Below are 22925 nucleotides of genomic sequence, written 5' to 3' on the forward strand. Positions count from 1 at the left end.
CCGTCCTCTCGCGAGAGCGGGCGGGGCCCGGCCGTGCCCTTGGCGGCCATGGCTGGCTACTGGGACGGGCCCGAGGGCGAGCAGTGCCCCAGCCGCACCTGGCTGACCACCCGCGTCGGAGCCGCCGTCGGTGAGGGCTGCGCCCGGGGTGCGGCGGGAGGGCGGCTCCGGGGCCCGGCCCGGGCTTTGGGAGCCGGAGCCCTGGGACCGAGCGGTGGGACCGCGCGGCCCGGCGCGGCCCTGTGCTGCCCGGCGCGGTGCTGCCCGGCGCGGTGCTGACCGGTGCTGTGCTGCTGGCACGGTGCTGACCGGTGCTGTGCTGCCGGCACGGTGCTGCCCGGCGCGGTGCTGCCCGGCGCGGTACTGCCCGGCGCGGTGCTGCCCGGCGCGGTGCTGCCCGGCGCGGTGCTACCCGGTACTGTGCTGCCGGCACGGTGCTGCCCGGCGCGGTGCTGCCCGGTGCTGTGCTGCTGGCACGGTGCTGCCCGGCACGGTGCTGCCCGGCGCGGTGCTGCCCGGTACTGTGCTGCCGGCACGGTGCTGCCCGGCACGGTGCTGCCCGGCGCGGTGCTGCCCGGTGCTGTGCTGCCCGGTGCTGTGCTGCCCGGTGCTGTGCTGCCCGGCGCGGTGCTGCCCGGCGCGGTGCTGCCCGGTGCTGTGCTGCTGGCACGGTGCTGACCGGCACGGTGCTGCCCGGCGCTGTGCTGCCCGGCGCGGTGCTGCCCGGCGCGGTGCTGCCCGGCGCGGTACTGCCCGGCGCTGTGCTACCGGCGCGATGCTGCCCGGCGCGGTGCTGACCGGCGATGTGCTACCGGCCCAGTGCTGCCCGGCGCGGTGCTGACCGGCACGGTGCTGCCCGGCGATGTGCTGCCGGCGCGGTGCTGACCGGCGCGGTGCTGACCGGCCCTGTGCTGCCGGCGCGGTGCTGCCCGGCGCGGTGCTGCCCGGCCCTGTGCTGCCGGCGCGGTGCTGCCCGGCGCGGTGCTGCCCGGCGCGGTGCTGACCGGCGCGGTGCTGACCGGCGCGGTGCTGTGCTGTGTTGCAGGCTTGGTGGGGACGGCCTACAGGATCATCCTGCAGCAGCCCAGCTCGGCGCTGGCCGCCTTGCAGATGGCGGCGACCGACACCGTCACCATGGGTAAGGCCCGGCCCGGCGGGGCCCTGCGGCGGCCGCTCCCTGTGCTCCGGCAGCCCCCAGCTTGGCTTGGTGCGCGGTGCCGGTGGGGCTCGGCCTTCTCCTTCCCTCGAAGGCAGCTGAAGAACGGCAGCCATAGAGCCAGAGTGCTGCAATGAGTTGAGAGAGCTGCAGAAGCCTTACAGCTGCTGCTCCCTTCCCGTAGAGTGGCTGAAAGCTCATCCAGCTCCAACCCCCTGCCATGGGCAGGGACACCTCCCCCCAGCCCAGGCTGCTCAACGCCTCATCCAGCCTGGCCTTCAACACCTCCAGAGAGGGCAGCCACAGCCTTCCTGGGCAACCTGTGCCAGTCTCTCCCCACCCTCACTGCCAAGAATTTATTCCTCCTCTCCAGCCTCAACCTGCCCTCTTCCAGCTCAAAGCCATTGCCCCTTGTCATGTCCTCCCAGCCCCTTCCTGGCTTTCTTGGAGGCCCCTTGCAGTCCTTGACCTGGGGGCTCTGTTTCTTTTTGGATGAGTTTAAGAGCAGCATGACTGCCTAGTTTGGGGGTTTGGTCAGTTTGTTTGTGCAAAGCTGCAGAGGTCTGTAATGTGAGCTGGTGCTTTGCTGGTTTGCCACAGAGATGGACAATTTTTGTCCTGGGTGGAGCTGGAGATTGTTTGCAAAGGTCTCCAGTGGCAGGAGGCAGTGGTTTGAAATGAGAGCAGAGCAGATCGGATGTGAGGAGCAAGCTCTGCACCATGAGGCTGCTGGGCTTCCCTGTTGCCTCATCTGGAAGGGCTCTGAGCTGCTTGGACCAGATGATGCTTGGGGTCCCCCCAGTCTGGCTGTCTGTGACTGTCTCATTCTGATAACCAAGCTGGCTGTGGGGGGTTGTCTTTGGCCATTCCTGCCTCATGTGCTGGCAGGGTTCCTGCGCAGGACCTGCACAGGTGGCTGCACAGCTGGGCCTCTGTAGGGAGCAGGAGGAACTGGAAGGGACTTGGGTAATTCTGTCTCACCACAGTGGCTGGGATGGGATGCCCTGGGTAATTGGAAGCAGATCTTCCTTCATTGTCCTCCCTTCTGCCAGAGGAACCAGCACTGTGTGTCTCCAGACCTGGAGTACTGCATCCAGCTCTGGAGCCCTCAACACAGGAAGGACATGGACCTGATGGAGAGGGTCCAGAGGAGGCCACAAAAATGATCAGGGAGTTGGAACAGCTCTGCTACAAGGACAGGCTGAGGGAGCTGGGGGTGGTCAGCCTGGAGAAGAGAAGGCTCCAGGGAGACCTAATAGTGACCTTCCAATACCTGAATGGGCTACAAGAAGGCTGCAGAAGGACTATTTGCAAAGGCCTGCAGGGACAGCACCAGGGGCAATGGCTTCAAACTAGAGCAGAGCAGATTGAGATTGGATGTGAGGAACAAGTTCTGCAGCAGGAGGCTGCTGGAACACTGCAACAGGCTGCCCAGGGAGGTGGTTGAGGCTCCATCCCTGGAGATACTCAAGCTGAGGCTGGACAGGGCTCTGGGCAAGCTGATCTAGCTGGGGATGTCCCTGCTGAGTGCAGGGGGTTGGACTGGCTGAGCTTTGGAGGTCCCTTCCAACCCAAACCATTCTGTGATTTATGAAGAAGTGCTTTGTGTGTCATTCCCAGCTCCCTGAGGGGTCTGTTTTGTTCTGTGCCTCTTGTCTCCAGCCACCCTGGGAGCTGTCTTTGGTGCCACCACCTGCCTGAGTGCCCAGATCCGGGAGCAGCCAGACGACCCTTTGAACTACTTCATAGGTGGCTGTGCCACAGGAGTCGTGCTGGGGGCACGAGGTAAACATGGGCACTGCCTGAGGGAGGCCCTCTCTGGGCTGGGGACCCTTCCCCTGAGGCAGTCATGGGGATGGCAGACCTCAGAGTTTGTGCTGTGCCATTTCCATTGATGCTCCACTGTACAGCACCTGAAGCAAAGGCTGCTGAAGGGTGCCAGAGTGCACAGCAGGCTGGCAACGGAGTGAAGGCAGAGCTGGCCCAGTGCTGCCAGCTGAGTGACAGCTGCCAGTGAGAACTGGAGGTGGCAGGGTCTGGGAGATGGCATCCAGGTTTTCTGGAGACCTGGAGGTGGCAGGGGATGGACACTGCATGGGTGGCATCAGGCTGTGTGGGCAGCTCCTGGGGTTCATTTCCCGCAGCAGCTGGCACCTGCCCTGGCACTTCCCCTGCACTCAAGGCACAAGCTGCTCCTGGGGCAGCTCCTGCAGGGCTTTGTGCAGATCTCACCAACCTGGTGGCTCTCTGCAGTGGAGGCACCATGATGGTGGCCAAGGGAGGACCAACAGAGGTCACCTGCATAGGCTTCTGTAAAGCCTCTGACCCAGTCCCCACAGCATCCTCCTCCCTCAGATGCAGAGATGTGGCTTTGATGAGTGGGGCTGGCCAGTAGGGAAGGAATTGGTTGGATGATGGCATCCAAAGGTCAACAGCTCAATGTCCAGATGGAAGCAGATGACAATGGTGTCCCTCAAGGGTCTGCAGTGGCACCAGTGCTGTTCAGTGTCACCATCAGACAGAGACTGAGGTACCCTCAGCAAGTCTGCAGGTGGCACCAAGCTGAGTGCTGTGGTTGGCAAGACTGAGGCAAGGGAACCACCCAGAGCACCTGGACAGGCTGCAGAAGTGGCTGAGGAGAACCTGATGAGGTTCAGTCAGGCCAAGTGCAAGGTCCTGCACTGGGGTCAGGCCAACCCCCAACATCAATCCAGGCTGGGGGTGATGAGATTGAGAGCAGCCCTGCAGAGAAGGCCTTGGGGGTGCTGGGGGGGAGAAGCTGGACAGGAGCCAGCAATGGGCACTGGCAGCCCATTGACAGAGATGGAGAGAGGGGATCCTGCCCCTCTGCTCTGGTCTGTGTCCAGCTGTGGGATCTCCAGCACAGGAATGACCTGGAGCTGATGGAGAGGGTCCAGAGGAGGCCATGAAGATGAGCAGAGGCTGGAGCAGCTTTGCTATGGGGACAGGCTGGGAGAGTTGGGGCTGTTCAGCCTGGAGAAGAGAAGGCTCCAGGGAGCCTTTCAAACTCAGAGATGTGAGGACTGACTGCAGCTGGAGTTGTGGTGAAACCAAATTTATCTGTGTGCTGATGGGAGCTGGAAGCAGTGACTGCTGACACTGAAATGAGCAGGGTCAGATTGCCCCTGTGAGATGTGCTGGGTTACAGGAGCTGATATTTCAGGTTGCAAACTGAAGGAGAGAAGGGGACATGGACAGGGCAAGAGGAAACAGCCTTAAGTTGCCCCATGGGAGGTTTAGGTTGGACATTAGGAACAATTTCTCCCCTAAAAGGGTTGTCATGGCCTGGCCCAGGCTGCTCAGGGCAGCTCTGGAGTCTGCATCCCTGGAGGGCTTTAAAAACCATGGGGCTGTGGTGCTGGGGGTGGTGGTGCCCTGGCAGGGCTGGGTCCAGGGTTGGGTGGTGAACCTTAAAGGGAACCCTTCTGGTTGTCTTGGCAGACAGCAGCTCTGCTGCTCAGGAGGTTGTGAGGAGCTTGTGCCCCTTGGTGCTCGTGCCCTGAAGGTCTGTTGTGGCTCCTTGTGTCTCTGCAGCTCACAGTTACATGACGGGCACCACGGCCTGCGTGGGGCTGGGCGTCCTGGCCGCGCTGATGAAGATCGGCAATCAGGAGGGCTGGAGGATTACAGGACCCCCCAAGCTCTAGCTGCCCCCTGCCAGCTGCCCCCTGCCAGCTGCCCCCTGCCAGCTGCCCCTGGCTGCTGCTGTGCAATAAAGATGTTTTCAATCCACTGTGGGGCTGAGATGTGAAACTGCTGTTGGGAGAGGAAGCTTCACCTGCTGCTCCTGCTGGGATTTCTGCTCCGTGTCCAGATGGAGATCAAGTGGTGGCCCTTGGGGGTCCTCACTGGGACCAGTGCTGTTCAATGGCTCCATCAGTGGTGGGGTGAAAGGCTGCAGATGGCTCCAAGCTGAGTGGTGTGGTTGAGGAACCTGAGGGGTGGGATCCATCCAGGAGGATCTGGACAAGCTGCAGAAGGGGCAAGGATGAACTTCATGAGATCAGCAAGGCCAAGTGCAAGGTCCTGCACCTGGTTCAGGGCAGTCCCTGCTATCAATCCAGGCTGGGGGTGAAGGGCTGGAGAGCAGCACTGGGGAGAAGACCTTGGGGGTGCTGGAGGTGCAAAGCTGGAGCTGAGCCAGCACCAAGCACTGCCAGCCCAGCCCCAGCCTGTCCTGGGCTGATCCCCAGCAGTGTGGGCAGCAGGGGCAGGGAGGGGATTCTGCCTCTCTGCTGTGCTCTGCTCAGAGCCCCCCTGCAGTGCTGGGGCAGCTCTGGAAGCCCTCTGCTGGGAGGCCAGGCTGAGAGAGTTGGGCTCAGGCAGCCTGGAGAGGAGAAGGCTCCAGGCAGACCTTCTGGTGGCCTTCAAGGGCTGAGCAGAAAGCTGGGGACAGAGTTTGGAGCAGGGCCTGTTGGGACACGACAAGGGGGGATGGTTTGGATCTGAAAGAGATTGAGAGTGGAGAGAAGGGAGAAGTGTTTGACCTTGGGGTGGTGAGAGCCTGTCCCAGGCTGCCCAGAGAGCTGGGAGCTGCCCCATCCCTGGCACCATTGCAGGTCAGGTTGTTTGGGGCTCTGAAGAACTTGCTCTGGGTGCAGATGTCCCTGCTGGCTGCAGGGCCCTGGATGAACCTGAAAGGTCCCTTCCCACTCAAACCATTCCATGAGTCTGTGTTTTCTGGGCACAGGGTGATCCTGGGGCTGGGCAAAGTGGCTGGTGTCCCCATGTGCTCCCTGACCCTCAGATCTTCAGTGTGGCTGGGCTCCAGTTTAGGGGCACCATGGGGGGTGGTGGAGGTGTCACCTCTTGTGGGTGGGGAAGCCTGGGCAGTGTTTGTCTCCCACCCGTGGGCTTCAGGGGGGTTGTTGCTTCAGCCTGGGCTCTGGAGGTGCATAAGGCTAAGGGGAAGGTCTGATGGGGCAGAGCCCCCGAAGAGAACCTGCTCAGGAAAGCCCCTGGCTGACAGCTCTGCCTGTAGCTGAGAGAGGAAAAATCTCTGGGCAGCTTCGCACTACCCATCCTCAGGGATCCCCGGTGTCCCCTGGTATCCCCCGGTGTCCCCTGGTGTCCCCCGGTGTCCCCGCCGCCCGTCGCGGGATGCCGGGGCCGCGGACCTCCCTCCGCCTGGGCCTCTCGCAGCCCTGGGCCGTGGCCACGTGTCCGGTCTGGGCTATAATTACCGGGACACATTCCGGGGGGGTCACAGCAGCCTCCCGGAGCGGCGGCAGGCGGTAAGGGGGCACAGGACGCGCGGCGGCACCGCGCAGGGCACGGCCGCGGAAGGGCTGCGGGGCCGGCGCCGCTCAGCGCCGGTGGCTGCGGAAGGGCTTTCCGCGCAGGATGGAGGCTTAGCTGTGGGCTGTGGGGCAGCATTGGGGCTGTGGGGCAGCACTGAGGCTGTGGGGCAGCACTGGGGCTGTGGGGCAGCACTGGGGCTGTGGGGCAGCACTGAGGCTGTGGGGCAGCACTGGGGCCGTGGGGCAGCGGTGTGAACTGTGGGGCAGCATTTGGACTGTGGGGCAGTAGTGTGGGGCTGTGGGGCAGCACTGGGGCTGTGGGGCAGCAGTGTGACCTGTGGGGCAGCAGCTTCATGTGGAGGGCTCAGCAGTGAGGCAGAGAGGGGCATCAGCCGCAGCCGTGGGGCAACACCGCAGGCTGCCGGCACTGCCTGGGGGGCTGTGGCTTTGCTGGGGGGCATCAGATGCAGCTCTGGGGCAGCAGCAGAGCTCTGGGGACCTCAGCCGCGGGGTGGAGGCTCTGGCGATGGATCCACTGTAGGGCAGCGCCGGCCCCGGCGGCCCTGGCGATGAGGACAGCTCCTGAGCCGCCCCCCATGTGCCCGCAGGCAGGATGTGGGTGACAGAGGGGCCAGCCTCGGCGCACTGGAGCCTGCAGGACAGAGCCCACGCTGGACACTTCCTGGCCGCAGCCGAGCAGCTCCGCGCCGCGGGGCAGCTGGTGGACGTGGCCGTGGGGCCGGAGGCTGACGCGGCCCACGCCGTGGTGCTGGCCTCCATCAGCTCCTTCTTCCTGCGCTTGCTGGAGGGCAGGAGCGGGGAGCTGCGCCAGGGGCCCCCGGCCCGCGTCCCGCTGCCCGCCGGGGTTTCGCTGTGGGGCTGGAGGGCTCTGCTCGCCTTCGCCTATGGGGGAGCGGTGCCCCGCGGCCGGCAGCGGGAGGTGCAGGAGGCTGCCCGGGCCCTGGGGGCACCCCGGCTGGGGGCCGCCTGTGCCCTGCGGCTGGAGAACGACAGCCAGGAGGGGGGTCCCGAGCCCCTGGAGGCGCAGTGGGAAACGCTGAGAGCCATGAAGCAGCTGCATGGCAGCGGCCTGGGCTGCGACCTCCAGCTGCAGGCAGGAGACGAGGTCATCCCAGGTGAGCCGGCAGCAAGGGCGCCCCGGGAGGCGCTCAGGGCTTGCTGGGGTCCACAGCTGGGGGCTGAGGCTCCAGGGGTGGGTGAGGAGCTAGAGGGGGCCGCAGGGCTGGTCCCCTCGGGAGAGGTGGGGGCTTGGTGGGGGACCAGGACACCTCGAGTTCCCAGGGGGCAGAGAGTTCCCCACTCAGTGCAGGGGGTTCCCCTCTACCCCCCACCGTTCTTCCTCCTTCCCCCCAGTTCAGCGCCTGGCCTTGAGCTGCTCCTGTGACTTCTTCCGAGCCCTCTTCACTTGCCCCATGCGGGAAGCCACCCACGACCCCTCGGCCCCGCTGGCCACGGGGCTGTCCCCAGCAGAGCTGCACCTCCTCCTCTCCTTCGCCTACACAGGAGCTGTGGCAGGGCCGTGGCCCACGGTGCTGGAGGCAGCTGAGACCTCCCTGCGCTACCAGGCCTGGGGGCTCCTCACCCTCTGCCTGGATGTTTTCACCCACGGCCTGACCCCAGAAACTGTCCCGGACGTGCTGGCCTTTGCCACGACCTACGAGCTGGCCCAGGTGGGCCACGTAGCAGAGGACTACATCTTGGCCACCTTTCCCAGCGTGGTGGCCACACCTGCCTTCCTGGACCTGCCTGCACACCTCCTCATCCGCCTGCTCCGCTCCGACAGCCTCAACGTCCTGCACGAACTGGAGGCTCTGGAAGCAGCCTCCCGCTGGCTGCTGGCCAACGGCGACGGCCAAGAGGAGCTGGCCAAGGAGGTGCTGTCGTCCGTCCGCTTCGCCCTCATGTCCACCTGCGAGCTGAAGAAGGTCAAGGCGTGACCGCAGGGGTGGCTGACCCCAAGGTCATCCACGACCTCTTGGTGGCGGGCTTTGCCCCCACGGCCCAGCTGCCCTGCCGGGTGCGCTGCCTGCAAGAGGTGCTGGTGGTCTGTGGTGGGGAGAAGGTGACCTCCAACCTGGCTGCCAGGAAGCCCAGCAGGCACCTCTGGTTTGCCCACTGCTACCTGAGTGCCGTAGGGCTGGTGAAGAAGGTGGAGTGGAGGGCACTGGGACGCTTCCCTGATGGGCCACGCTTCCGGCACGCTGTGGCTGTGGTGGGCAACACCCTCTACATCCTGGGTGGGAAGCATTACTATGGGGTTTATGACACGCTGGCCAGCGTCTACAGGTGAGTGCTGCAGGGACCCGGGGGTGCCAGCTGGCACCAGCATCTTGTGGGACCAGAGGAGATGTTGCTGGAGCTGGAGCCGCCCGTGGAGCCAGGCGTGGGGCACTGCAGCTGGGCATGCTGGGGTCGGTTGGGGGCAAGGCTGCGAGGTGCCCTCTCACTCTGGGGTGTTCCAGGCTTTTGGGGGCAACCCAGGGGGCTCCTGCCTGGAGGTGCTCCAGGGCACGGTGGTTTGGTGTTGCCCACAGGAGGGGATGTGCCCATGTAAGGGCAGCACATGGCCCGAAGGCAAGATGGGGCTGGCCAGTTGCAGAGGGTGAGCTGCTGCCCTCGGAGGTGCCCAGGTCACCTCACGGTGCTGGGGGTGACAGGTGGCCTCTTGTCCTGTGCCCTCCGCCCCAGGTACCAGCCCATGGAGGATGCCTGGGAGCGCCTGGCCAGCATGAGCTGCGGGCGCAGCTACTTCGCCGCCGCGGCGCTGGGGGAGTTCATCTACGCCCTGGGGGGCAGCTCTGGGGAGCAGTACTGCACAGACACTGTGGAGTGCTATGACCTGGCCAATGACACCTGGAGGTGAGAGCCCTGCACGCAGACCCCTGCCCTGCTCTGCCCGAGGAGCCCCTTCCACTGCCCAGCAGTATCCATTGAGTAGCCTTTGGGTCACTGAGCCTCCAGTATGGAGTGGACCTGCAGCGGCCTTTGGGAGAGGTCTGCTGGGTGCTGAGCACCCGAGTCCCTGGTGCTGGCCTGTGCTGTTTGCTGGGTGGGGAATGAGGTTTTGGCCAATACTATTCCCTGAGGGTCTGCCAGTGAGACATTTGAACACCTTCCAGCCACCTTCAGTGGGTGCTCTGTTGGGTGCTGGCCACCATTGTCCATTGTGGAAGTCCACTGCAGGTTGACCAAAGATATCTTCTGAGGCCTGCAGAGTGCTGAGCAGTGATACCCCTTGGGCATCCATTACGTGGCAGCTGATGCTGCCCACAGGGGCTCCTTAGATGCTGGCTGGCATCACCTGCAGTCAGTGGAGCCATAGCTCCCTGGGGAAGCTCACCGTGCCCTGCTTACCCTGCCCTTCACACCTTCCCTCTCTCCTTGCCCAGGAGGTGCCAGCCCCTGCCGATGGCTGTGTGTGGGCACGCAGCCTGTGCCCTGGACGGTGCCCTCTACGTGTCAGGGGGGTTTGATGAGGCGTGCCAGTGCCAGGCGTTCCTGCTGCGCTACACCCCAGGGGCTCCTGCCACACTCCTGGCCCCCATGAACGGGCACCGAGCTGGGCACGTCATGGAGGAGGCAGGGGGGCAGCTCTATGTGGCTGGGGGGCTCTGCCAGCGGGCCGGGCAGACTGGCTACAGGGACCAGCTGACTTTTGAGGTCTACAGCCCTAAGCTGAACGTCTGGGTCCTCCTCAGCCCCCTGCCCCGTGCCCATGTGGTTGGGGGTGCAGCTGTGGTGGGGGGGGAGCTGGTAGTGCTGGGGGGGTACAGCCATGAGACCTACCAGAACACTCACCTGATCCACGCCTACCAGCCGGGCAGCCGGCGCTGGGTCGCTAGGGGCACCTTGCCCCACGCCTATGCTGACCTCCAAGCCTGTGTCCTCACCGTGCCCTCCGCCCTGCGTGGCCCCAACTGGCCTGAGGACCCCTCTGGGCCACATGGAATTCCAAATAACACTTAGGGAGGTTTCAAACTCTGCTCCCTGGGCTGTGATCGCCTTTGGCACCTCTCTGGAGCAAAGCCACCCCCAGATCCCTGCCCCAGAGCAGGCTCCTCCAGTGGTTTCCAGCAGGATGCGTGCCCTAGGCTGTGGGCACCCCACGGGACACAAAGATTCTCCACCCTGGGCCTCCAGGAGTTCTCATTCTCCTGCCCTGGGCCCTTCAGTGGGAGCTGAGGATCCCCCAATTTCCTCACACACTTGGGGTGAATAAAAGTGGCTCCTGACCTGCCCCCCCTGGCTCTTGTTGTTTCTGCTGGGGGGGACCCAGGCCTCAGCCAGGAGCTCCTTGAAAGGAGCAGGAGGAGAGCTGAAGACCAACAGCCTGAGTGTCCTGGGAGGGTGCTGGGGGGGACCAGGAGGTGGGTGGGGGACACCAGGGCTCAGTTCCTTGGCCATGGGAAGGGTCACACATCCAGGGCCAAAGCCCCAAGCTGGGAATTTTCCTTTCTGCCTTCACTTTTCCAAGTGCCAAAGACATTTCTGTCCCCCACTGTACCCTGCCAGGACCATGGGAGGTCCAGGGAAAGGAAGCCAGCACCCCTCTGAAGTTCAGGCCAAGAGAACATTTATTCTGTGCTTAACAAGCTGGCTTGGGCCAGGAGCATCACTCAGCCTCCTGGGCATCACCTGGCCAGAAGCAGCTGGGGCAGGGAGCACAGAGTTTGCTTGGGTTCTCCACACTCACCCTGACACCAGCCAGAGGCAGCTCCAAGCTGTGGCTGCCCAGCCTTGGACATCTTCTGTCCCTGCCAAGTCCCCAGGTGATTACTGCAGCTGTAGGAACCTCAGTGGGAGTGAGGGCTGGATGCTGGAGGGAGGAGCTGGGTGGCTTCTCCCTGGGCAAGCAGAGTTCACCCTGGCTCTCTCTCTCACCTCACAAGGTGTTGCCAGAGTATTTCACTCTGACAGCACCCATGGCCTTGACCCCCCTGTCCAGGCTGTAAGCAGAAGGGGTCCTCAGGGAGCTGAGGTTTGTCACCATCAGCTTCTTGGAGAAGGATTTGAATGAAGCCTCTGGAGGACCATGGTGGACCCAGAGCTCCTTTGTGGTGCGGAAGGAGGAAGGTGCAGGAGGAGGGCGCTGGAAGCCCAGGTCTTTGATGGTGCAGTAAGTGACCTCGGGGCACAGCTCTACCTCCTTGATGGTACAGAAGGTGTGGAGCTGGATGTGGCTCTCAGAGCTGCTGGGATGCACCTCAGGGCTTCCTGCTGACTCCCTCCAGTTCAGCAGTGGATACTGAGCCTCTTGGGTCTGCCAGGACTTGTGCCAGGAGCTCCGTCCCACCAGACACATCCATGCCAGGCAGCCTGCTAGGGCCAGCATGATCAGGACAAGCAGGACCAAGGCAGCCAGGTAGAGCCCCCAGTGCAACAGGCAGCAGTGCCTCAGCACCCACTGCCCCCACTGCGGACCCCCTGCCCCTGCCTGGGAGCGCATCAAGAGCACAGCTGGTCCCTGGGTGGAGCATGGGCAGAGGGGGACAGGGGCAGGGGAAGGTGCAGGGTGGGTGAAGTGTGTGGTGCCCAGGGGTGCTGGTGGGGTGTGAGTGGGAAGCAGGGTGCTGGAGAGCAGTGGTGTGGCGGATGTCAGAGGAGGAGGTGGAGCTCTGACAGTGGAAGAGGTCTCTGGCATGGCTGTGGAAGGCACTGCCATAGGGGTGGTGACAAAAGTGCCAGTGGACACCGTGGGAGTGGTGAAGGTGGTGGTGGTGCTGGTGGCAAGGGTGGTGTGGGGACAGCTGCTGGTACTGGGGTGTGTGGTGCTCATGGTGGTTGTTAGTGGGGTGGTGGAGGTGAGGGTGGTGGGGATGGTGGTGGAGGTGAGGGTGGTGGAGGTGAGGGTGGTAGGGATGGTGGTGGAGGTGAGGGTGGTGGAGGTGAGGGTGGTGGGGATGGTGGTGGAGGTGAGGGTGGTGGGGATGGTGGTGGAGAGTCTGTGTGGGGTGCTGGTGGGAGCAGTGCTGGGAATGGCAGCAGTGCTGGGGGTGGGACTGGGGGGCACAGGAGTGGTGGGACTGGGGGCTCTGGTGCTTGTCAGCATTGCCAACAACGTGCTCGGGGCAAGGGTGGCGCTCAGAGGGGTGCTGACGGGAGGGGTGGTGGCCGGGAGGAGAGGTGGGGTCACAGCAGTGCTCTCCTGGGGGCTGGGCCGAGAGGAGGGCGAGGTGGCCGCGGCAGCTTTCTTCACCGGCACTTCCCCATCATAGTAGTCTTCCTCTTCCTCCTCATCCGCATCCCCCTCGGCGCCGCAGTCGGGTCGGAAGTGGAGGATAGGTTTGTGCCGGTGCTCGGCGGGGCTGTGGCACAGAACCTTCTCGGGGGCCACCTCCACCTTGGTCTTCTCCAGGCCCCTCTCGGGCTGGTAGACGCTGTCCTCGTTGTGGCGGATCCAGAGGCGCAGGTAGCGCAGGCTGCAGTCGCAGTGCCAGGGGTTCTCGGTGAGGAAGACGTACATGAAGATGTGCCCCTCGGGGAAGAAGCCGTCGGGCAGGCTCCGCAGGCGGTTCCCCGACAGCCACAGCGTCACCAGCGCCCGCAGCTCCTGCAGCAGCTCCTGCGGCAGCTCCTCCAGCAGGTTGTCCGAGAGGTCCAAGTCCTTGAGTGCCCCCAGCCCTTCGAAGGCCCTGGGGGGCAGCGTCCTCAGCTGGTTCCCTCGCAGGTCCAGGTCCTGCAGCCGCGACACGGCGCGGAACGCCCCCGGCGGCAGCGCTGCCAGGCGGTTGTGGGCCAGGGCCAGGTGGGTGAGCGAGGGCAGGCCCTGCAGGGTGGGCAGCTCCTGCAGCTCGTTGTGGGACAGAATCAGCTCCTGCAGGGTCTGCAGCAGGGGCCCAGTGTGCAGAGCCGCCAGCTCGTTGTGGGACAGGTCCAGGTCCCGCAGCTGGGCCAGGGGCACCAAGTCGGAGAGGGCGAGGGAGGTGAAGCGGTTGGTGCTGAGCAGCAGGATGCCAGTCTCCTTGGGCAGGCCTGAGGGCACCTTGCTGAGACCCTGCTCTGTGCAGTTCACCTCCAGCAAGTCCTTCACCTTGTTTATCTCTGAAGGGCAGGGCTGGTCCGGGTCTGCGGTGCTGGCTGGGGGCAGCAGGGCTGGGAGGAGGAGCAGGAGCCGGGCAGGGACCCACATGGCCTGGAGGGGAGAGCCGAGAGGCTTGGGCACAGGCAGCTGCACAGCTGCAGGTCACCTTTCCTCCTGTGCAGACACCAGAGCTGCTGTCTCCTGCCAGACCCCCTGGGAGCCCTCTGAGCCTCCCAGCTCCTCCTGGGAGGGAGAGATGAATCCCACACCTTCAGCTAGCACCCACCCCTGGGTGTCATATCACCCCTGGGGGCTCAGCAAGGACACACTGCCTCTAGCCTTTTGCTCACCTCCTCCCCCTCCATGGCAGAGAGAACCTGATTCATGCAGGTCCTCACCTCGGTGCCTCCTGCACCAGGGTGGCATCACTGCCATGCCCACAGCCAGCCCAGCTTTGAAGGTCCCTTCCAACCCAATCCATTCTATGACTCTACAGCAAGATGCTCTTACCCACAGCCAGCTGAGCCCTCTGCCAGCTGTGGGTTCAGGAGCAGGAGCATGAGCCATGAGCCTTGAACTGTAAGCCATGACCATGAAAGCTTCCCATGCACAGCTGTGGCTCCCCCAAGCTCCCACTCAGACTCACCTGGGAATGCTCCAACCTTCGCTCTCTGCTGCTTTGCCTCCCTCCTGCCCAAGGACTGGGCTGCTCTGGGGGCAGTGGTGGTGGTGGAGCTCCCCTGCCCCTCTATCAGCACCCACAGCTGTGGGAAGGGAGCTGTGGCTTCCTGAACAGCCCAAACCACCTCCTGTCCTTCAGCCCTACAGCCCTGGCTGTAACTGTGCTGCCACCACAGCATCTCCTTGGAGAAGTCTCAACCAGAGCCCAGCTCCATAGCTTCTTGTGCAGTGAAGGAGGGAGGGCTGCTCCTGGGAGCATCCCTCCTAACCCCCAGGTTTCACCTTTATCCCTCCTGGGAAATCCCTGGGCAATGTCTGCCCCTCCTCTGCTTCCAGGCAGCTCCTTCTCAGCCCGCTCTGAGCTTCCATCCTTGAGGCACCACAGCCTGCAGAGCACAGCCCGGCTGCCACAGCAGTGAGAACCAGCTTCTGCACGTACCTCACCTCGCTGTCTGTGGTGTCCCAAGGATCCTCTCCTTGGGACTTGGGAGGACTTCTGGGGAGCTGAGAGGCAGGTCCAACGTCCGAGGCAGAAGCCACAGCACAGAGCAGGAGAGGAGATTAGAGGCAGAGGAAGGAGCTCGGTTTTGCAGTTCCTGCTGCTGGCCCTCCCCACAGCCAAGCTGTCTCCACTTCCCTGGGTCACTACAGAGCATCCTGGGCCTCAGGGCTGGAGGGGTACAAAAAGCTGCAAGAGGTTTGCTGCTGCTGCTGCTTTTCCATTCTGTGGGCTCTGGAGAGTCAGCTCCAGCCAGCAGCTAAGCCCCCACCAGCTGCTCCCCACTGCCTCTGCGGCAGGATGGGGAAAGCGAAAGCAAGGAAGAAGCCCCAGGGGGTCGAGACAAAGAGGTTAAAGAGCTAAGCAAAGAAAGTGACACAAAAGCTCTCCCTCACCACCCTGCCCAGCAGCTCCTCCAGCAATGGGACCTTGGGAAAACCTCTCTTCTGCCAGGCTCATTGCTGAGCAGGGTGCTCCATGGTATGCAACATTAACTCCTCTGGAGTGGGACACTCATCTCTCTGGTGTGGGACACATCCCTCTGGTGTGGAACATCCATCCCTCTGGTGTGGGACACTCATCCCTCTGGAGTGGGACACTCATCCCTCTGGTGTGGGACACTCATCCCTCTGGGTGTGGAACATCCATCCCTCTGGTTGTGGGACACTCATCCCTCTGGGTGTGGGACACTCATCCCTCTGGGTGTGGGACACTCATCCCTCTGGTCCACTGGAGCAGTCTCCTTCCTGCGTCCTCCCCCAGCCTCTCTCACCCTCTGCCCACTCCCTGCAGGGACATCTCAGCTCAGCTTGTAGAAGGCTGGAGGCAGAACCTGAGGGGCTGCTTCTTGACTCTGCATCAGCAATTGCCAGCAGGAACCAGGGGATAGGAAGGCAGAGAGCAAATGTAACCCCCAACCTCCTGTTTGGATCCCAGGGCTGAAGCCTGCCTTTGCTTTCACCTCCTCCACAGCACTATTTTTATCCTCACCCTGGTCCTACAGCATCCCCCACCACACCACCAGTTGCTCCCTGCTGCCACAGCCCCACGGTCTCAACCCTTTACAACTGCTTCTGCCTCTCTCTCTTTCCCCAGGCAGATGACTGCAGTAGGACACCTTGGGCCCTCGAAAGCTGCTTCACCCCATGGGCTCACTCCATGAAAGAGAAGGAGCCAAAGACCCAAGCAGTGACCAGCTCTGAAGGGGAAGAAGCCTCCTGTGGTGGAGGGAGGGTGTGCACAGGGCAGGAGTCATCTGCAGTCCTACTTCCCATGGCTGATTATGAGCAGTGAGGAGGAGGCCAGGAGAGATCCTGAGGTCCTGACATCCATGTGGGGAGAGCAAGGGAGCAGGCAGTGTTTGTGTGCTGAGCCTGCTTCCCTCAGGTGGAGTCAAGAGGGAGAGGAGGCTTACATCAGCCATCCTTCTGCCCTGCACCCTTCCATCTCTGTCCTAGGTTTGCCCTTTTGTGCAGCCCAGCAGCTTCCTCCTCTGCTCCAGGGTTTGATCTCCCGTGAGGTTGTTGCCCCAGCCTGGGTCCTGAGGTGGGTGCTGCCCCTCGCCCAGGGCAGGTGCTGTCACCAGCCATGTCAGGCTGTGTCTGGCACCATTCAGCTCCTCACTAGCAGCAGCTTCCTGCCCACCTGCACAGGGGGTGCCAGCGGCAGCCCCCCTCCCGTACCATGCCAGTGCCACCAAGCAGCAGCAGCCCCTGGGTGAAGAGTCCCTGCCCAGGCAGTCTGTCCCCAGTGCTGCCTCCCTGAGCCCTGTCCCAGCATGGGCAGCAGAGCTCTCTGGCAGCAGGGCCTCACTCTGCCCCACTTTGTGCCTGACTGGTGGCTTTCAGAGTGAAGTGACAGAGCAGAGTGGGTGCCACCTCCCAAGTTCCCTGTGAGTGGGCATGAGGCCATGCCCCCTGGGCACCTGCAAAGCTGCCTGGTGAGCAGAGCAAGGATGCAAAGCCCAGGATCTGAGCTGAGCAACCAAGGCAACACAAACCCTGCAGACACCTCCACCCTGAAACCCACCGGCAAAAGGACAGCTCTGGGCCAGCAGCACCTGTGGGCAGCCAGACCTCAGCATGGTCCCCAGCCTGGACACCCAGAGCACAGCCCCTGGGGTGTGATTGGTGTCCCCAAGGGACATCCCAGCAGGCTGGAGGTGCTGCAGGCTGATAGAGCTGCTCCCAGCAGCGCAGCAGCACTTATCACCCCCTGCAGCTGGCTGGGGGGGCAGATCCCGGGGTGCAGACGGGACAGGGGCTCTGAGGAGCTCCTCAGTTCGTGCTAGCTGAGGTCACACCACCCCTGGCAGCTGCCTCAGGGCCTGTGAGGTGGTGGCCAAGAGGAGGAGAGGTGGAAGCTGCTGTGGTGGTCCCCAACAGAGAGGTGCAGGCTCCAGGCTCTCTGCTGTGCTCTCCAGGCCATCCTGCCCCTCTGATGCTGATCTGCTTCCTTGGACAAGCTGGAAACGCTGTGCAGGTCCAGCGCAGCCAGGAGCTGATGAGGAGGGCAGGGGAAGACCTCCAGACACATCCAACCCCTCCTGTCCTGGAGTCAGCCTGCAGGTGAGTGTTGGCTGCCTAGAAACCACCCAGCTGCTGTGGCTCTTCCTGCTTCTTCAGCAGCTTCAGGCAGTCTCCAAGCCTTGCAGTTTCCACTTTCAGCAGGAAATCCTCTCCCCTCCTGCTGATTTTCTGCAGCCCTGCTGGTATCCAGGATGGAGAGAGAAGAGCCTGAGATGCTGGGCAGTGAGGTGGAGCAGATGGGTGGAAGAGGTGAGTTCTCAGAAGGGAGGAGAGGGAATTGCTCCCTGTTGATGAGAAAAATGCATCTGGCTCCTGCTATGGAAGGATCAAAGCACCTGGGGCTTGGCCCAGGGCTGCAGCCCCCTCAGCTGAGCTCCTGGTGCTTGTCTGTAGAGCCACCACCAGGCACCTGAGCTGCCACCTGGGCTCCCTCCATGTGCCCACAGGACTTTGGGGCCACAGGTTGCTGGTCCTGGGGTGATGCCTACCCCAGCCTGCTCTGGGCCCTGCTGTGCTCTTGCAGCACTAGAAACAGCCAAACTCAGCTCCTGTGGCTGCACAGCAGAGGTGCATTCATCCACCCAGGGCCATCCTCCTCCAGGAAACTCAGATCTCCTTGGCCAGCAGCCACCTGGAAGTTCCTGGGGCAGGATCAGGGGCAGGGGCAGGAGCAGGATCAGGGGCAGGGGCAGGAGCAGGGGCAGGGGCAGGAACAGGAGCAGGGGCAGGGGCAGGGGCAGGGGCAGGAACAGGAGCAGGGGCAGGGGCAGGGGCAGGGGAAGGGGCAGGGGCAGGAGCAGGGGCAGGGGCAGGGGTAGGGGCAGGGGCAGGGGCAGGAGCAGGGGCAGGGGTAGGGGCAGGGGCAGGGGTAGGGGCAGGGGCAGGGGCAGGAGCAGGGGCAGGGGCAGGGGCAGGGGCAGGGGTAGGGGCAGGGGCAGGGGCAGGAACAGGGGCAGGGGCAGGGGTAGGGGCAGGGGCAGGGGCAGGGGCAGGGGCAGGGGCAGGAGCAGGGGCAGGGGCAGGGGTAGGGGCAGGGGCAGGGGCAGGAGCAGGGGCAGGGGCAGGGGCAGGGGCAGGGGTAGGGGCAGGGGCAGGGGCAGGGGCAGGGGTAGGGGCAGGAGCAGGGGCAGGGGCAGGGGCAGGAGCAGGGGCAGGGGCAGGAGCAGGGGCAGGGGCAGGGGTAGGGGCAGGGGTAGGGGCAGGGGCAGGGGCAGGGCCAAGGCTGGGGCAGTCCAGCATGAGAGGAATTTCCACCCCACGCTGGGAAGCCCCGGGCAGGAGAGAGGAAATTGCTGTGTTCCTTCCCTTGCTGGGGTGGATGGAGCCCTGATGTACCCTGGGGCCACCTGTCCTGAGCAGCTTCTCCTCCTCTGTCCCCAGCTGATGTGATCCTGGACCCGGACACTGCCAACCCCCTGCTGGTGCTGGCAGAGGCCGGCAGGGCCGTGTGGCGCGGCGCCAGCTGGAGCCTGCTGCCCGACTGCCCCCAGCGCTTCGACACCGAGCCCTGCGTGCTGGGCTGCCCTGCCTTCAGCTCGGGCACGCACTGCTGGCAGGTGGAGGTGGCCGAGGCCGGCGACTGGTGGGCTGTGGGAGTGGCCCTGGACTCTGTCAGGAGGAAAGGGGTCCTCAGGTTTGCCCCCCAGGAGGGCATCTGGGCCGTGGGGCAGTGGTTTGGGCAGTACCTTGCTTTCACCGACCCTGACTGGACCCCCCTGAGCCTTGCCCGCAGTCCCAGGGCCGTCCAGGTCTGCCTGGACCTCACCACGGGGCAGGTGACCTTTGCTGATGCTGAGAACCGAGCGCAGCTCTTCGCTTTCTGCCTGGCCGCCGGCCCCGGGGCCGCCCTCCGCCCGTGGCTCTGGGTGGGGATGGACTCCTGGCTCAGGCTGTGTCCCTGATGTCCAGGGAGCCAGGGTGGTGCTGGGGGACACTGCAAAGCTGAACATCAGCAGCCTGGGTCTTGGTGCTGGGCACTGGGAGTGTCTTGCATCCTGCCAGCTTCTTCTGGCCACCAAGTGGGAGATGGAGACCACCAAAGAGCCTCCTCCCTGCCCTCTGCCCTGCAGCTGGGACTGCAGACAGCACCGAGGCTCAGTGTGTGGAGGAGCTTGGTGCCAGGTGGCAGGGAGGTGGCATTGAGAGCTGGGGCACTGCAGACCTGCCCTGCACAAGGCCATGGCTCCTCAGGAGGGCTGCAGTGGTGTCCATGGCTCTTTGCAGCTGAGCTCAGTGGTGAAAATAAAGCCCCCAGAGAGCAGTGGGTGCTGGAGCCCATGATAGCTCTTATCTGCCCCTGGCATCCACAGCCTCTCTTGGCCTGATGCCCACTGCTCACTGATGTGCACTGAGCACATCTCTGGGCAGGGCACCACAGGACGAGGCAGGGGTGTCTGAAGTCCAGAGGAGAGGCAGTTGCCACAGATCTGTTCTCTGGTCTCCCCCATCAGTCTCCTCCTCCTCAGAGCAGACTGGAGGAGCCCAGGTGGAAAGGGCCTGCAGCCATCCCCTGGTCCAACTGTGTGACCAGTCCAGGGCTGACCAGGCTCAAGCTGTTATTAAGGGCATGGTCCAAATGCCTCTTCAGCCCTGCCAGGCTTGGGGCATGGACCACCTCTTGAGCAAGCCTGTCCCAGGGTCTGACCACCCTCTTGGGAAAGGAACTCCTCCTCATGTTGTGTCTGGGCCTCTCCTGGCTCAGCTTTGAACCATTCCCAGGGGCTCTGTCCCTGGCTCCCAGGGGGAAGAGCTCAGCACCTCCCTCTCCACAGCCCCAGGAAGCTGCAGAGAGCGAGGAGGGCACTCAGCCTCCTTTTCTGCAAATGAGACCAACCCAGAGTGCTCAGCTGCTGCTCAGAGTTCATCTCCCACCTGCAGAGCAGCTCCAGAGAGCTGGGAAATGACATTGAAAGGACAGGCAGCAGTCCCCACTCCCAGGGAGCCTGCTTTATCCTCTCCTGCCACTCCTGTTCTCAGGAGAAGAAAGGTCAATGGAGGTGAAGAAGAACTGCCTGGGTCCCACAGGTGTCTTCTCCAGCCACACTGCTGGATGGACCTCTCAGTTGTCACCTTTGTGTTGGCAGCAGGGCACAGGGATTGGTCTCCCTGGTGTGCTACAGTGGCTGGAAAGAGTTGCAGCCCTGGGTCAGGCACAGACACCCTGCCCTGGCACCAGGGGTGGGCTTCCCACCCTCCCTGGCACTGTGTGGGCACAGGGGACACCCCACTGGGCTCTGCACATTCGTGGGGCCAGCCAGCCAGGAGAGCAATCCTGGAGACCATCCAAGGATGGTCCAGGCAGGATCAGCTCCAGCTGCTGGCAGAGCAGCCCCACAGAGGCAGTGTGAGGTAAGGGAAAGCAGCACAAACTTGCTCCATGTGCTGCCCATGTCCTAGTGGGCACAGCTCAATGCTGTCCCTGCCCAGCTCAGTCCCTGCTCACTGAGGCACTTTCTGCAGCTCAGGGCAGGTTTGCACAGCCAGGGGCAGCTCCTGGCACTGAGAACCCTGATGGGCAGAGTTCCTGCCAAGGGCTGGGCTTAGACTTGCTTCTGAGCAGACCAAGGGCACTGCCACAGCTTGTGCCCCACCCTGGGGGGCAGGAAGGCAGAGGTGGCAGCTGTGGCCAGGACAGCTGACCCTCAACTGCCCACCAAGGGACTGCAGCCCATGGAGGGCATCTTTAGGAGAGAGCTGAGGGATCACCAAGTCCAGCCTCTGTTTCAGGGACCACTGTCCCAGGGGGACTCTGTCCCTTCTGCCTTCCATCCTGACCCCTGTGCTGCCAAATCCAGCTCCAGAATGCAGCTCCTGGCTCTGGCTCCCACCTGCTGCTGTGTCCAGTCTGGGGCTTGCCCAGTGCCTGCCCCCAGCATCAGTGGTGCTGGTGAGGTCTCTGGCACCAGGGGCTGGGTCCAGTCTGGTTTATTTTGTTGTTATTGTTTCCATTAAAGCTGTTGAATTTTCTCTCCCAGCCCAACAGCCTCTCTCCCTTATTCCCTTTCTTTTCCCTTTGGGAAGGGAGAGGAGTTTGAGAGCCTCTGTCACTCCTCCAGTGACTGTCCCAGCCCTGCCCCTTGACCAAACCACAGCCTGGGAGCCTTCAGACTGCCCAGAAAAGCCCTGGGGAGCTGTGGCACAGCAGAGGGACTGCAGCAGTGTCCCTCAGCCCTCCCCCAGAGTACCAACAGACCTCTGTGGAAGGTCCTTGGCATGGAGAAGAGACCTCTCCCTCCCCACCTCAATAACATTCTTTTCCTTTTCCTTTTCCTTTTCCTTTTCCTTTTCCTTTTCCTTTTCCTTTTCCTTTTCCTTTTCCTTTTCCTTTTCCTTTTCCTTTTCCTTTTCCTTTTCCTTTTCCTTTTCCTTTTCCTTTTCACCTTTTCCTTTTCCTTTTCCTTTTCCTTTTCCTTTTTCCCTTTTCCTTTTCCTTTTTCCTTTTCCTTTTCCTTTTCCCCTTTTCCTTTTCCTTTTCCTTTTCCTTTTCCTTTTCCTTTTCCTTTTCCTTTTCCTTTTCCTTTTTCCCTTTTCCTTTTCCTTTTCCTTTTCCTTTTTTTTCTTCTTCTCAGCTCTGGGCTGTCAGAGATGCCCCAAAGCAGCCCTGCTGAGATTTTGGTAAGCTCTGGCTCCTTCTGCAGCAGTGACTTCTCCTCCTCTGGGTTTGCTGCTTCCTTGACACTCTCTGGCTGCTGCTGCTTTTTCCTCTGCTGGTCCTGGGCAGGTTGCTGTGTTGCAGCTGTTTGGCTCCAAAGGGCCATGCTGAGCTGTGTCCCCAGGAGCACAGAGCCCTCTCTTTTCAGAGTTATTGGTATGAACAAGCCCAGAGGCCTCTTGACTTGCAGCTTCTGCAGGAGCCATGGGTCTTGGCCAAGGTTAAGGCCTTGCCCAGGGCCTTGGAAACATGTCCAGACACTGAGTTTATGGTGTCCTCCTTGGCACTTGTAACATGCAGCTTCCTCTGCTCTGGTGAGGCCATGCCCAGTCCAGTGCTGGGCTCACCAGTTGAAAAGAGACAGGGTCCAGAGGAAGCTACAAAGATGCTGAGGGGCCTGGAGCATCTCTGTGAGGAGCAAAGGTTGAGAGCCCTGGGGTGAGCGTCTGGAGCAGAGCAGCCCCAGAGGGGATCTGAGCAATGCTCAGCAAGAGCTAAAGGAGCTGTGGGGGGCAAGAGGCTGGGGCCAGACTCTGCTCAGTGGTGCTCAGTGCCGGGCCAAGGGGCAATGGACACAAACTGACACCCAGGAGGTTCCATCTGAGCAGGAGGAGAAAGTTGTTTGGTGTGAGGGGGATGGGGGCCTGGGGCAGGCTGCTGAGAGAGTTGTGGAGTCTCCTGGTGTGGAGCCCCCAGCGCCCCCTGGCCTTTGTGGCCCTTGGAGGCTGCCGGGGGGGAACGCTGGCAGGCAGGTTTCCGTAGTGTAGCGGTTATCACGTTCGCCTCACACGCGAAAGGTCCCCGGTTCGATCCCGGGCGGAAACAGCTTTTTGCCACGGCCCCACCGAGCGCAGCGGCCCGCAGGCTGCCGCCAGCGCCCGGCCTGGATCGGCAATGGGGCGGCCAGGAGCAGAGCAGCGATCGGCCGCTGGGGAGGGGTCGGGCTTGTACCCTCGCTGCCAGGATACTGAGGGGTGGAGCAGGTCCAGAGCCGGGGAGCAGCAGAGGGCTGGGGAGGAGCAGCTGAGAGACCTGGGGGCGTTCAGCCTGGAGGAGGCTGAGGGAGACCTCATTGCTCCCTACAGCTGAGAGGAGGCTGCAGTGAGC

General features: G+C 62.9%; 4 protein-coding genes and 1 non-coding gene across 5 annotated transcripts; 4 read left to right on the forward strand and 1 right to left on the reverse strand.

The window, feature by feature from the left end:
* Positions 1-4898, forward strand: NDUFA11 (NADH:ubiquinone oxidoreductase subunit A11). Its single transcript, XM_054175142.1, has 4 exons — positions 1-130; positions 1046-1138; positions 2819-2941; positions 4712-4898. The coding sequence occupies exons 1-4, from the start codon at positions 49-51 to the stop codon at positions 4822-4824; spliced, it is 411 nt and encodes a 136-aa protein (XP_054031117.1). The 5' UTR covers positions 1-48; the 3' UTR covers positions 4825-4898.
* A 2123-nt stretch (positions 4899-7021) lies between these two features.
* KLHL33 (kelch like family member 33) lies at positions 7022-10404 on the forward strand. Its single transcript, XM_054175458.1, is given in 5 exon segments — positions 7022-7553; positions 7792-8364; positions 8367-8724; positions 9127-9297; positions 9828-10404. Coding segments are annotated over 5 exon segments (2202 nt in total). The 5' UTR covers positions 7022-7030.
* A 598-nt stretch (positions 10405-11002) lies between these two features.
* On the reverse strand, positions 11003-13587 carry LOC104308308 (glycoprotein Ib platelet subunit alpha). Its single transcript, XM_054175360.1, has 2 exons — positions 12378-13587; positions 11003-12251 (listed from the first exon to the last, which is right to left on the reverse strand). Exons 1-2 carry the CDS (start codon positions 13565-13567, stop codon positions 11321-11323), a joined length of 2121 nt encoding a protein of 706 aa, XP_054031335.1. The 5' UTR covers positions 13568-13587; the 3' UTR covers positions 11003-11320.
* A 3771-nt stretch (positions 13588-17358) lies between these two features.
* On the forward strand, positions 17359-19068 carry LOC128898782 (thaicobrin-like). The gene is made up of 2 exons (XM_054175459.1): positions 17359-17416; positions 18548-19068. The coding sequence occupies exons 1-2, from the start codon at positions 17359-17361 to the stop codon at positions 19066-19068; spliced, it is 579 nt and encodes a 192-aa protein (XP_054031434.1).
* Positions 19069-22570: 3502 nt separating this feature from the next.
* On the forward strand, positions 22571-22643 carry TRNAV-CAC (transfer RNA valine (anticodon CAC)). The gene has a single exon. It is a non-coding gene; the product is annotated as a tRNA-Val (tRNA).
* The last annotated feature ends 282 nt before the right edge of the window (positions 22644-22925 follow it).

The sequence above is a fragment of the Dryobates pubescens genome, chromosome 31 (genome assembly GCF_014839835.1).
Source record: "Dryobates pubescens isolate bDryPub1 chromosome 31, bDryPub1.pri, whole genome shotgun sequence".
Lineage (NCBI taxonomy): Eukaryota > Metazoa > Chordata > Aves > Piciformes > Picidae > Dryobates > Dryobates pubescens.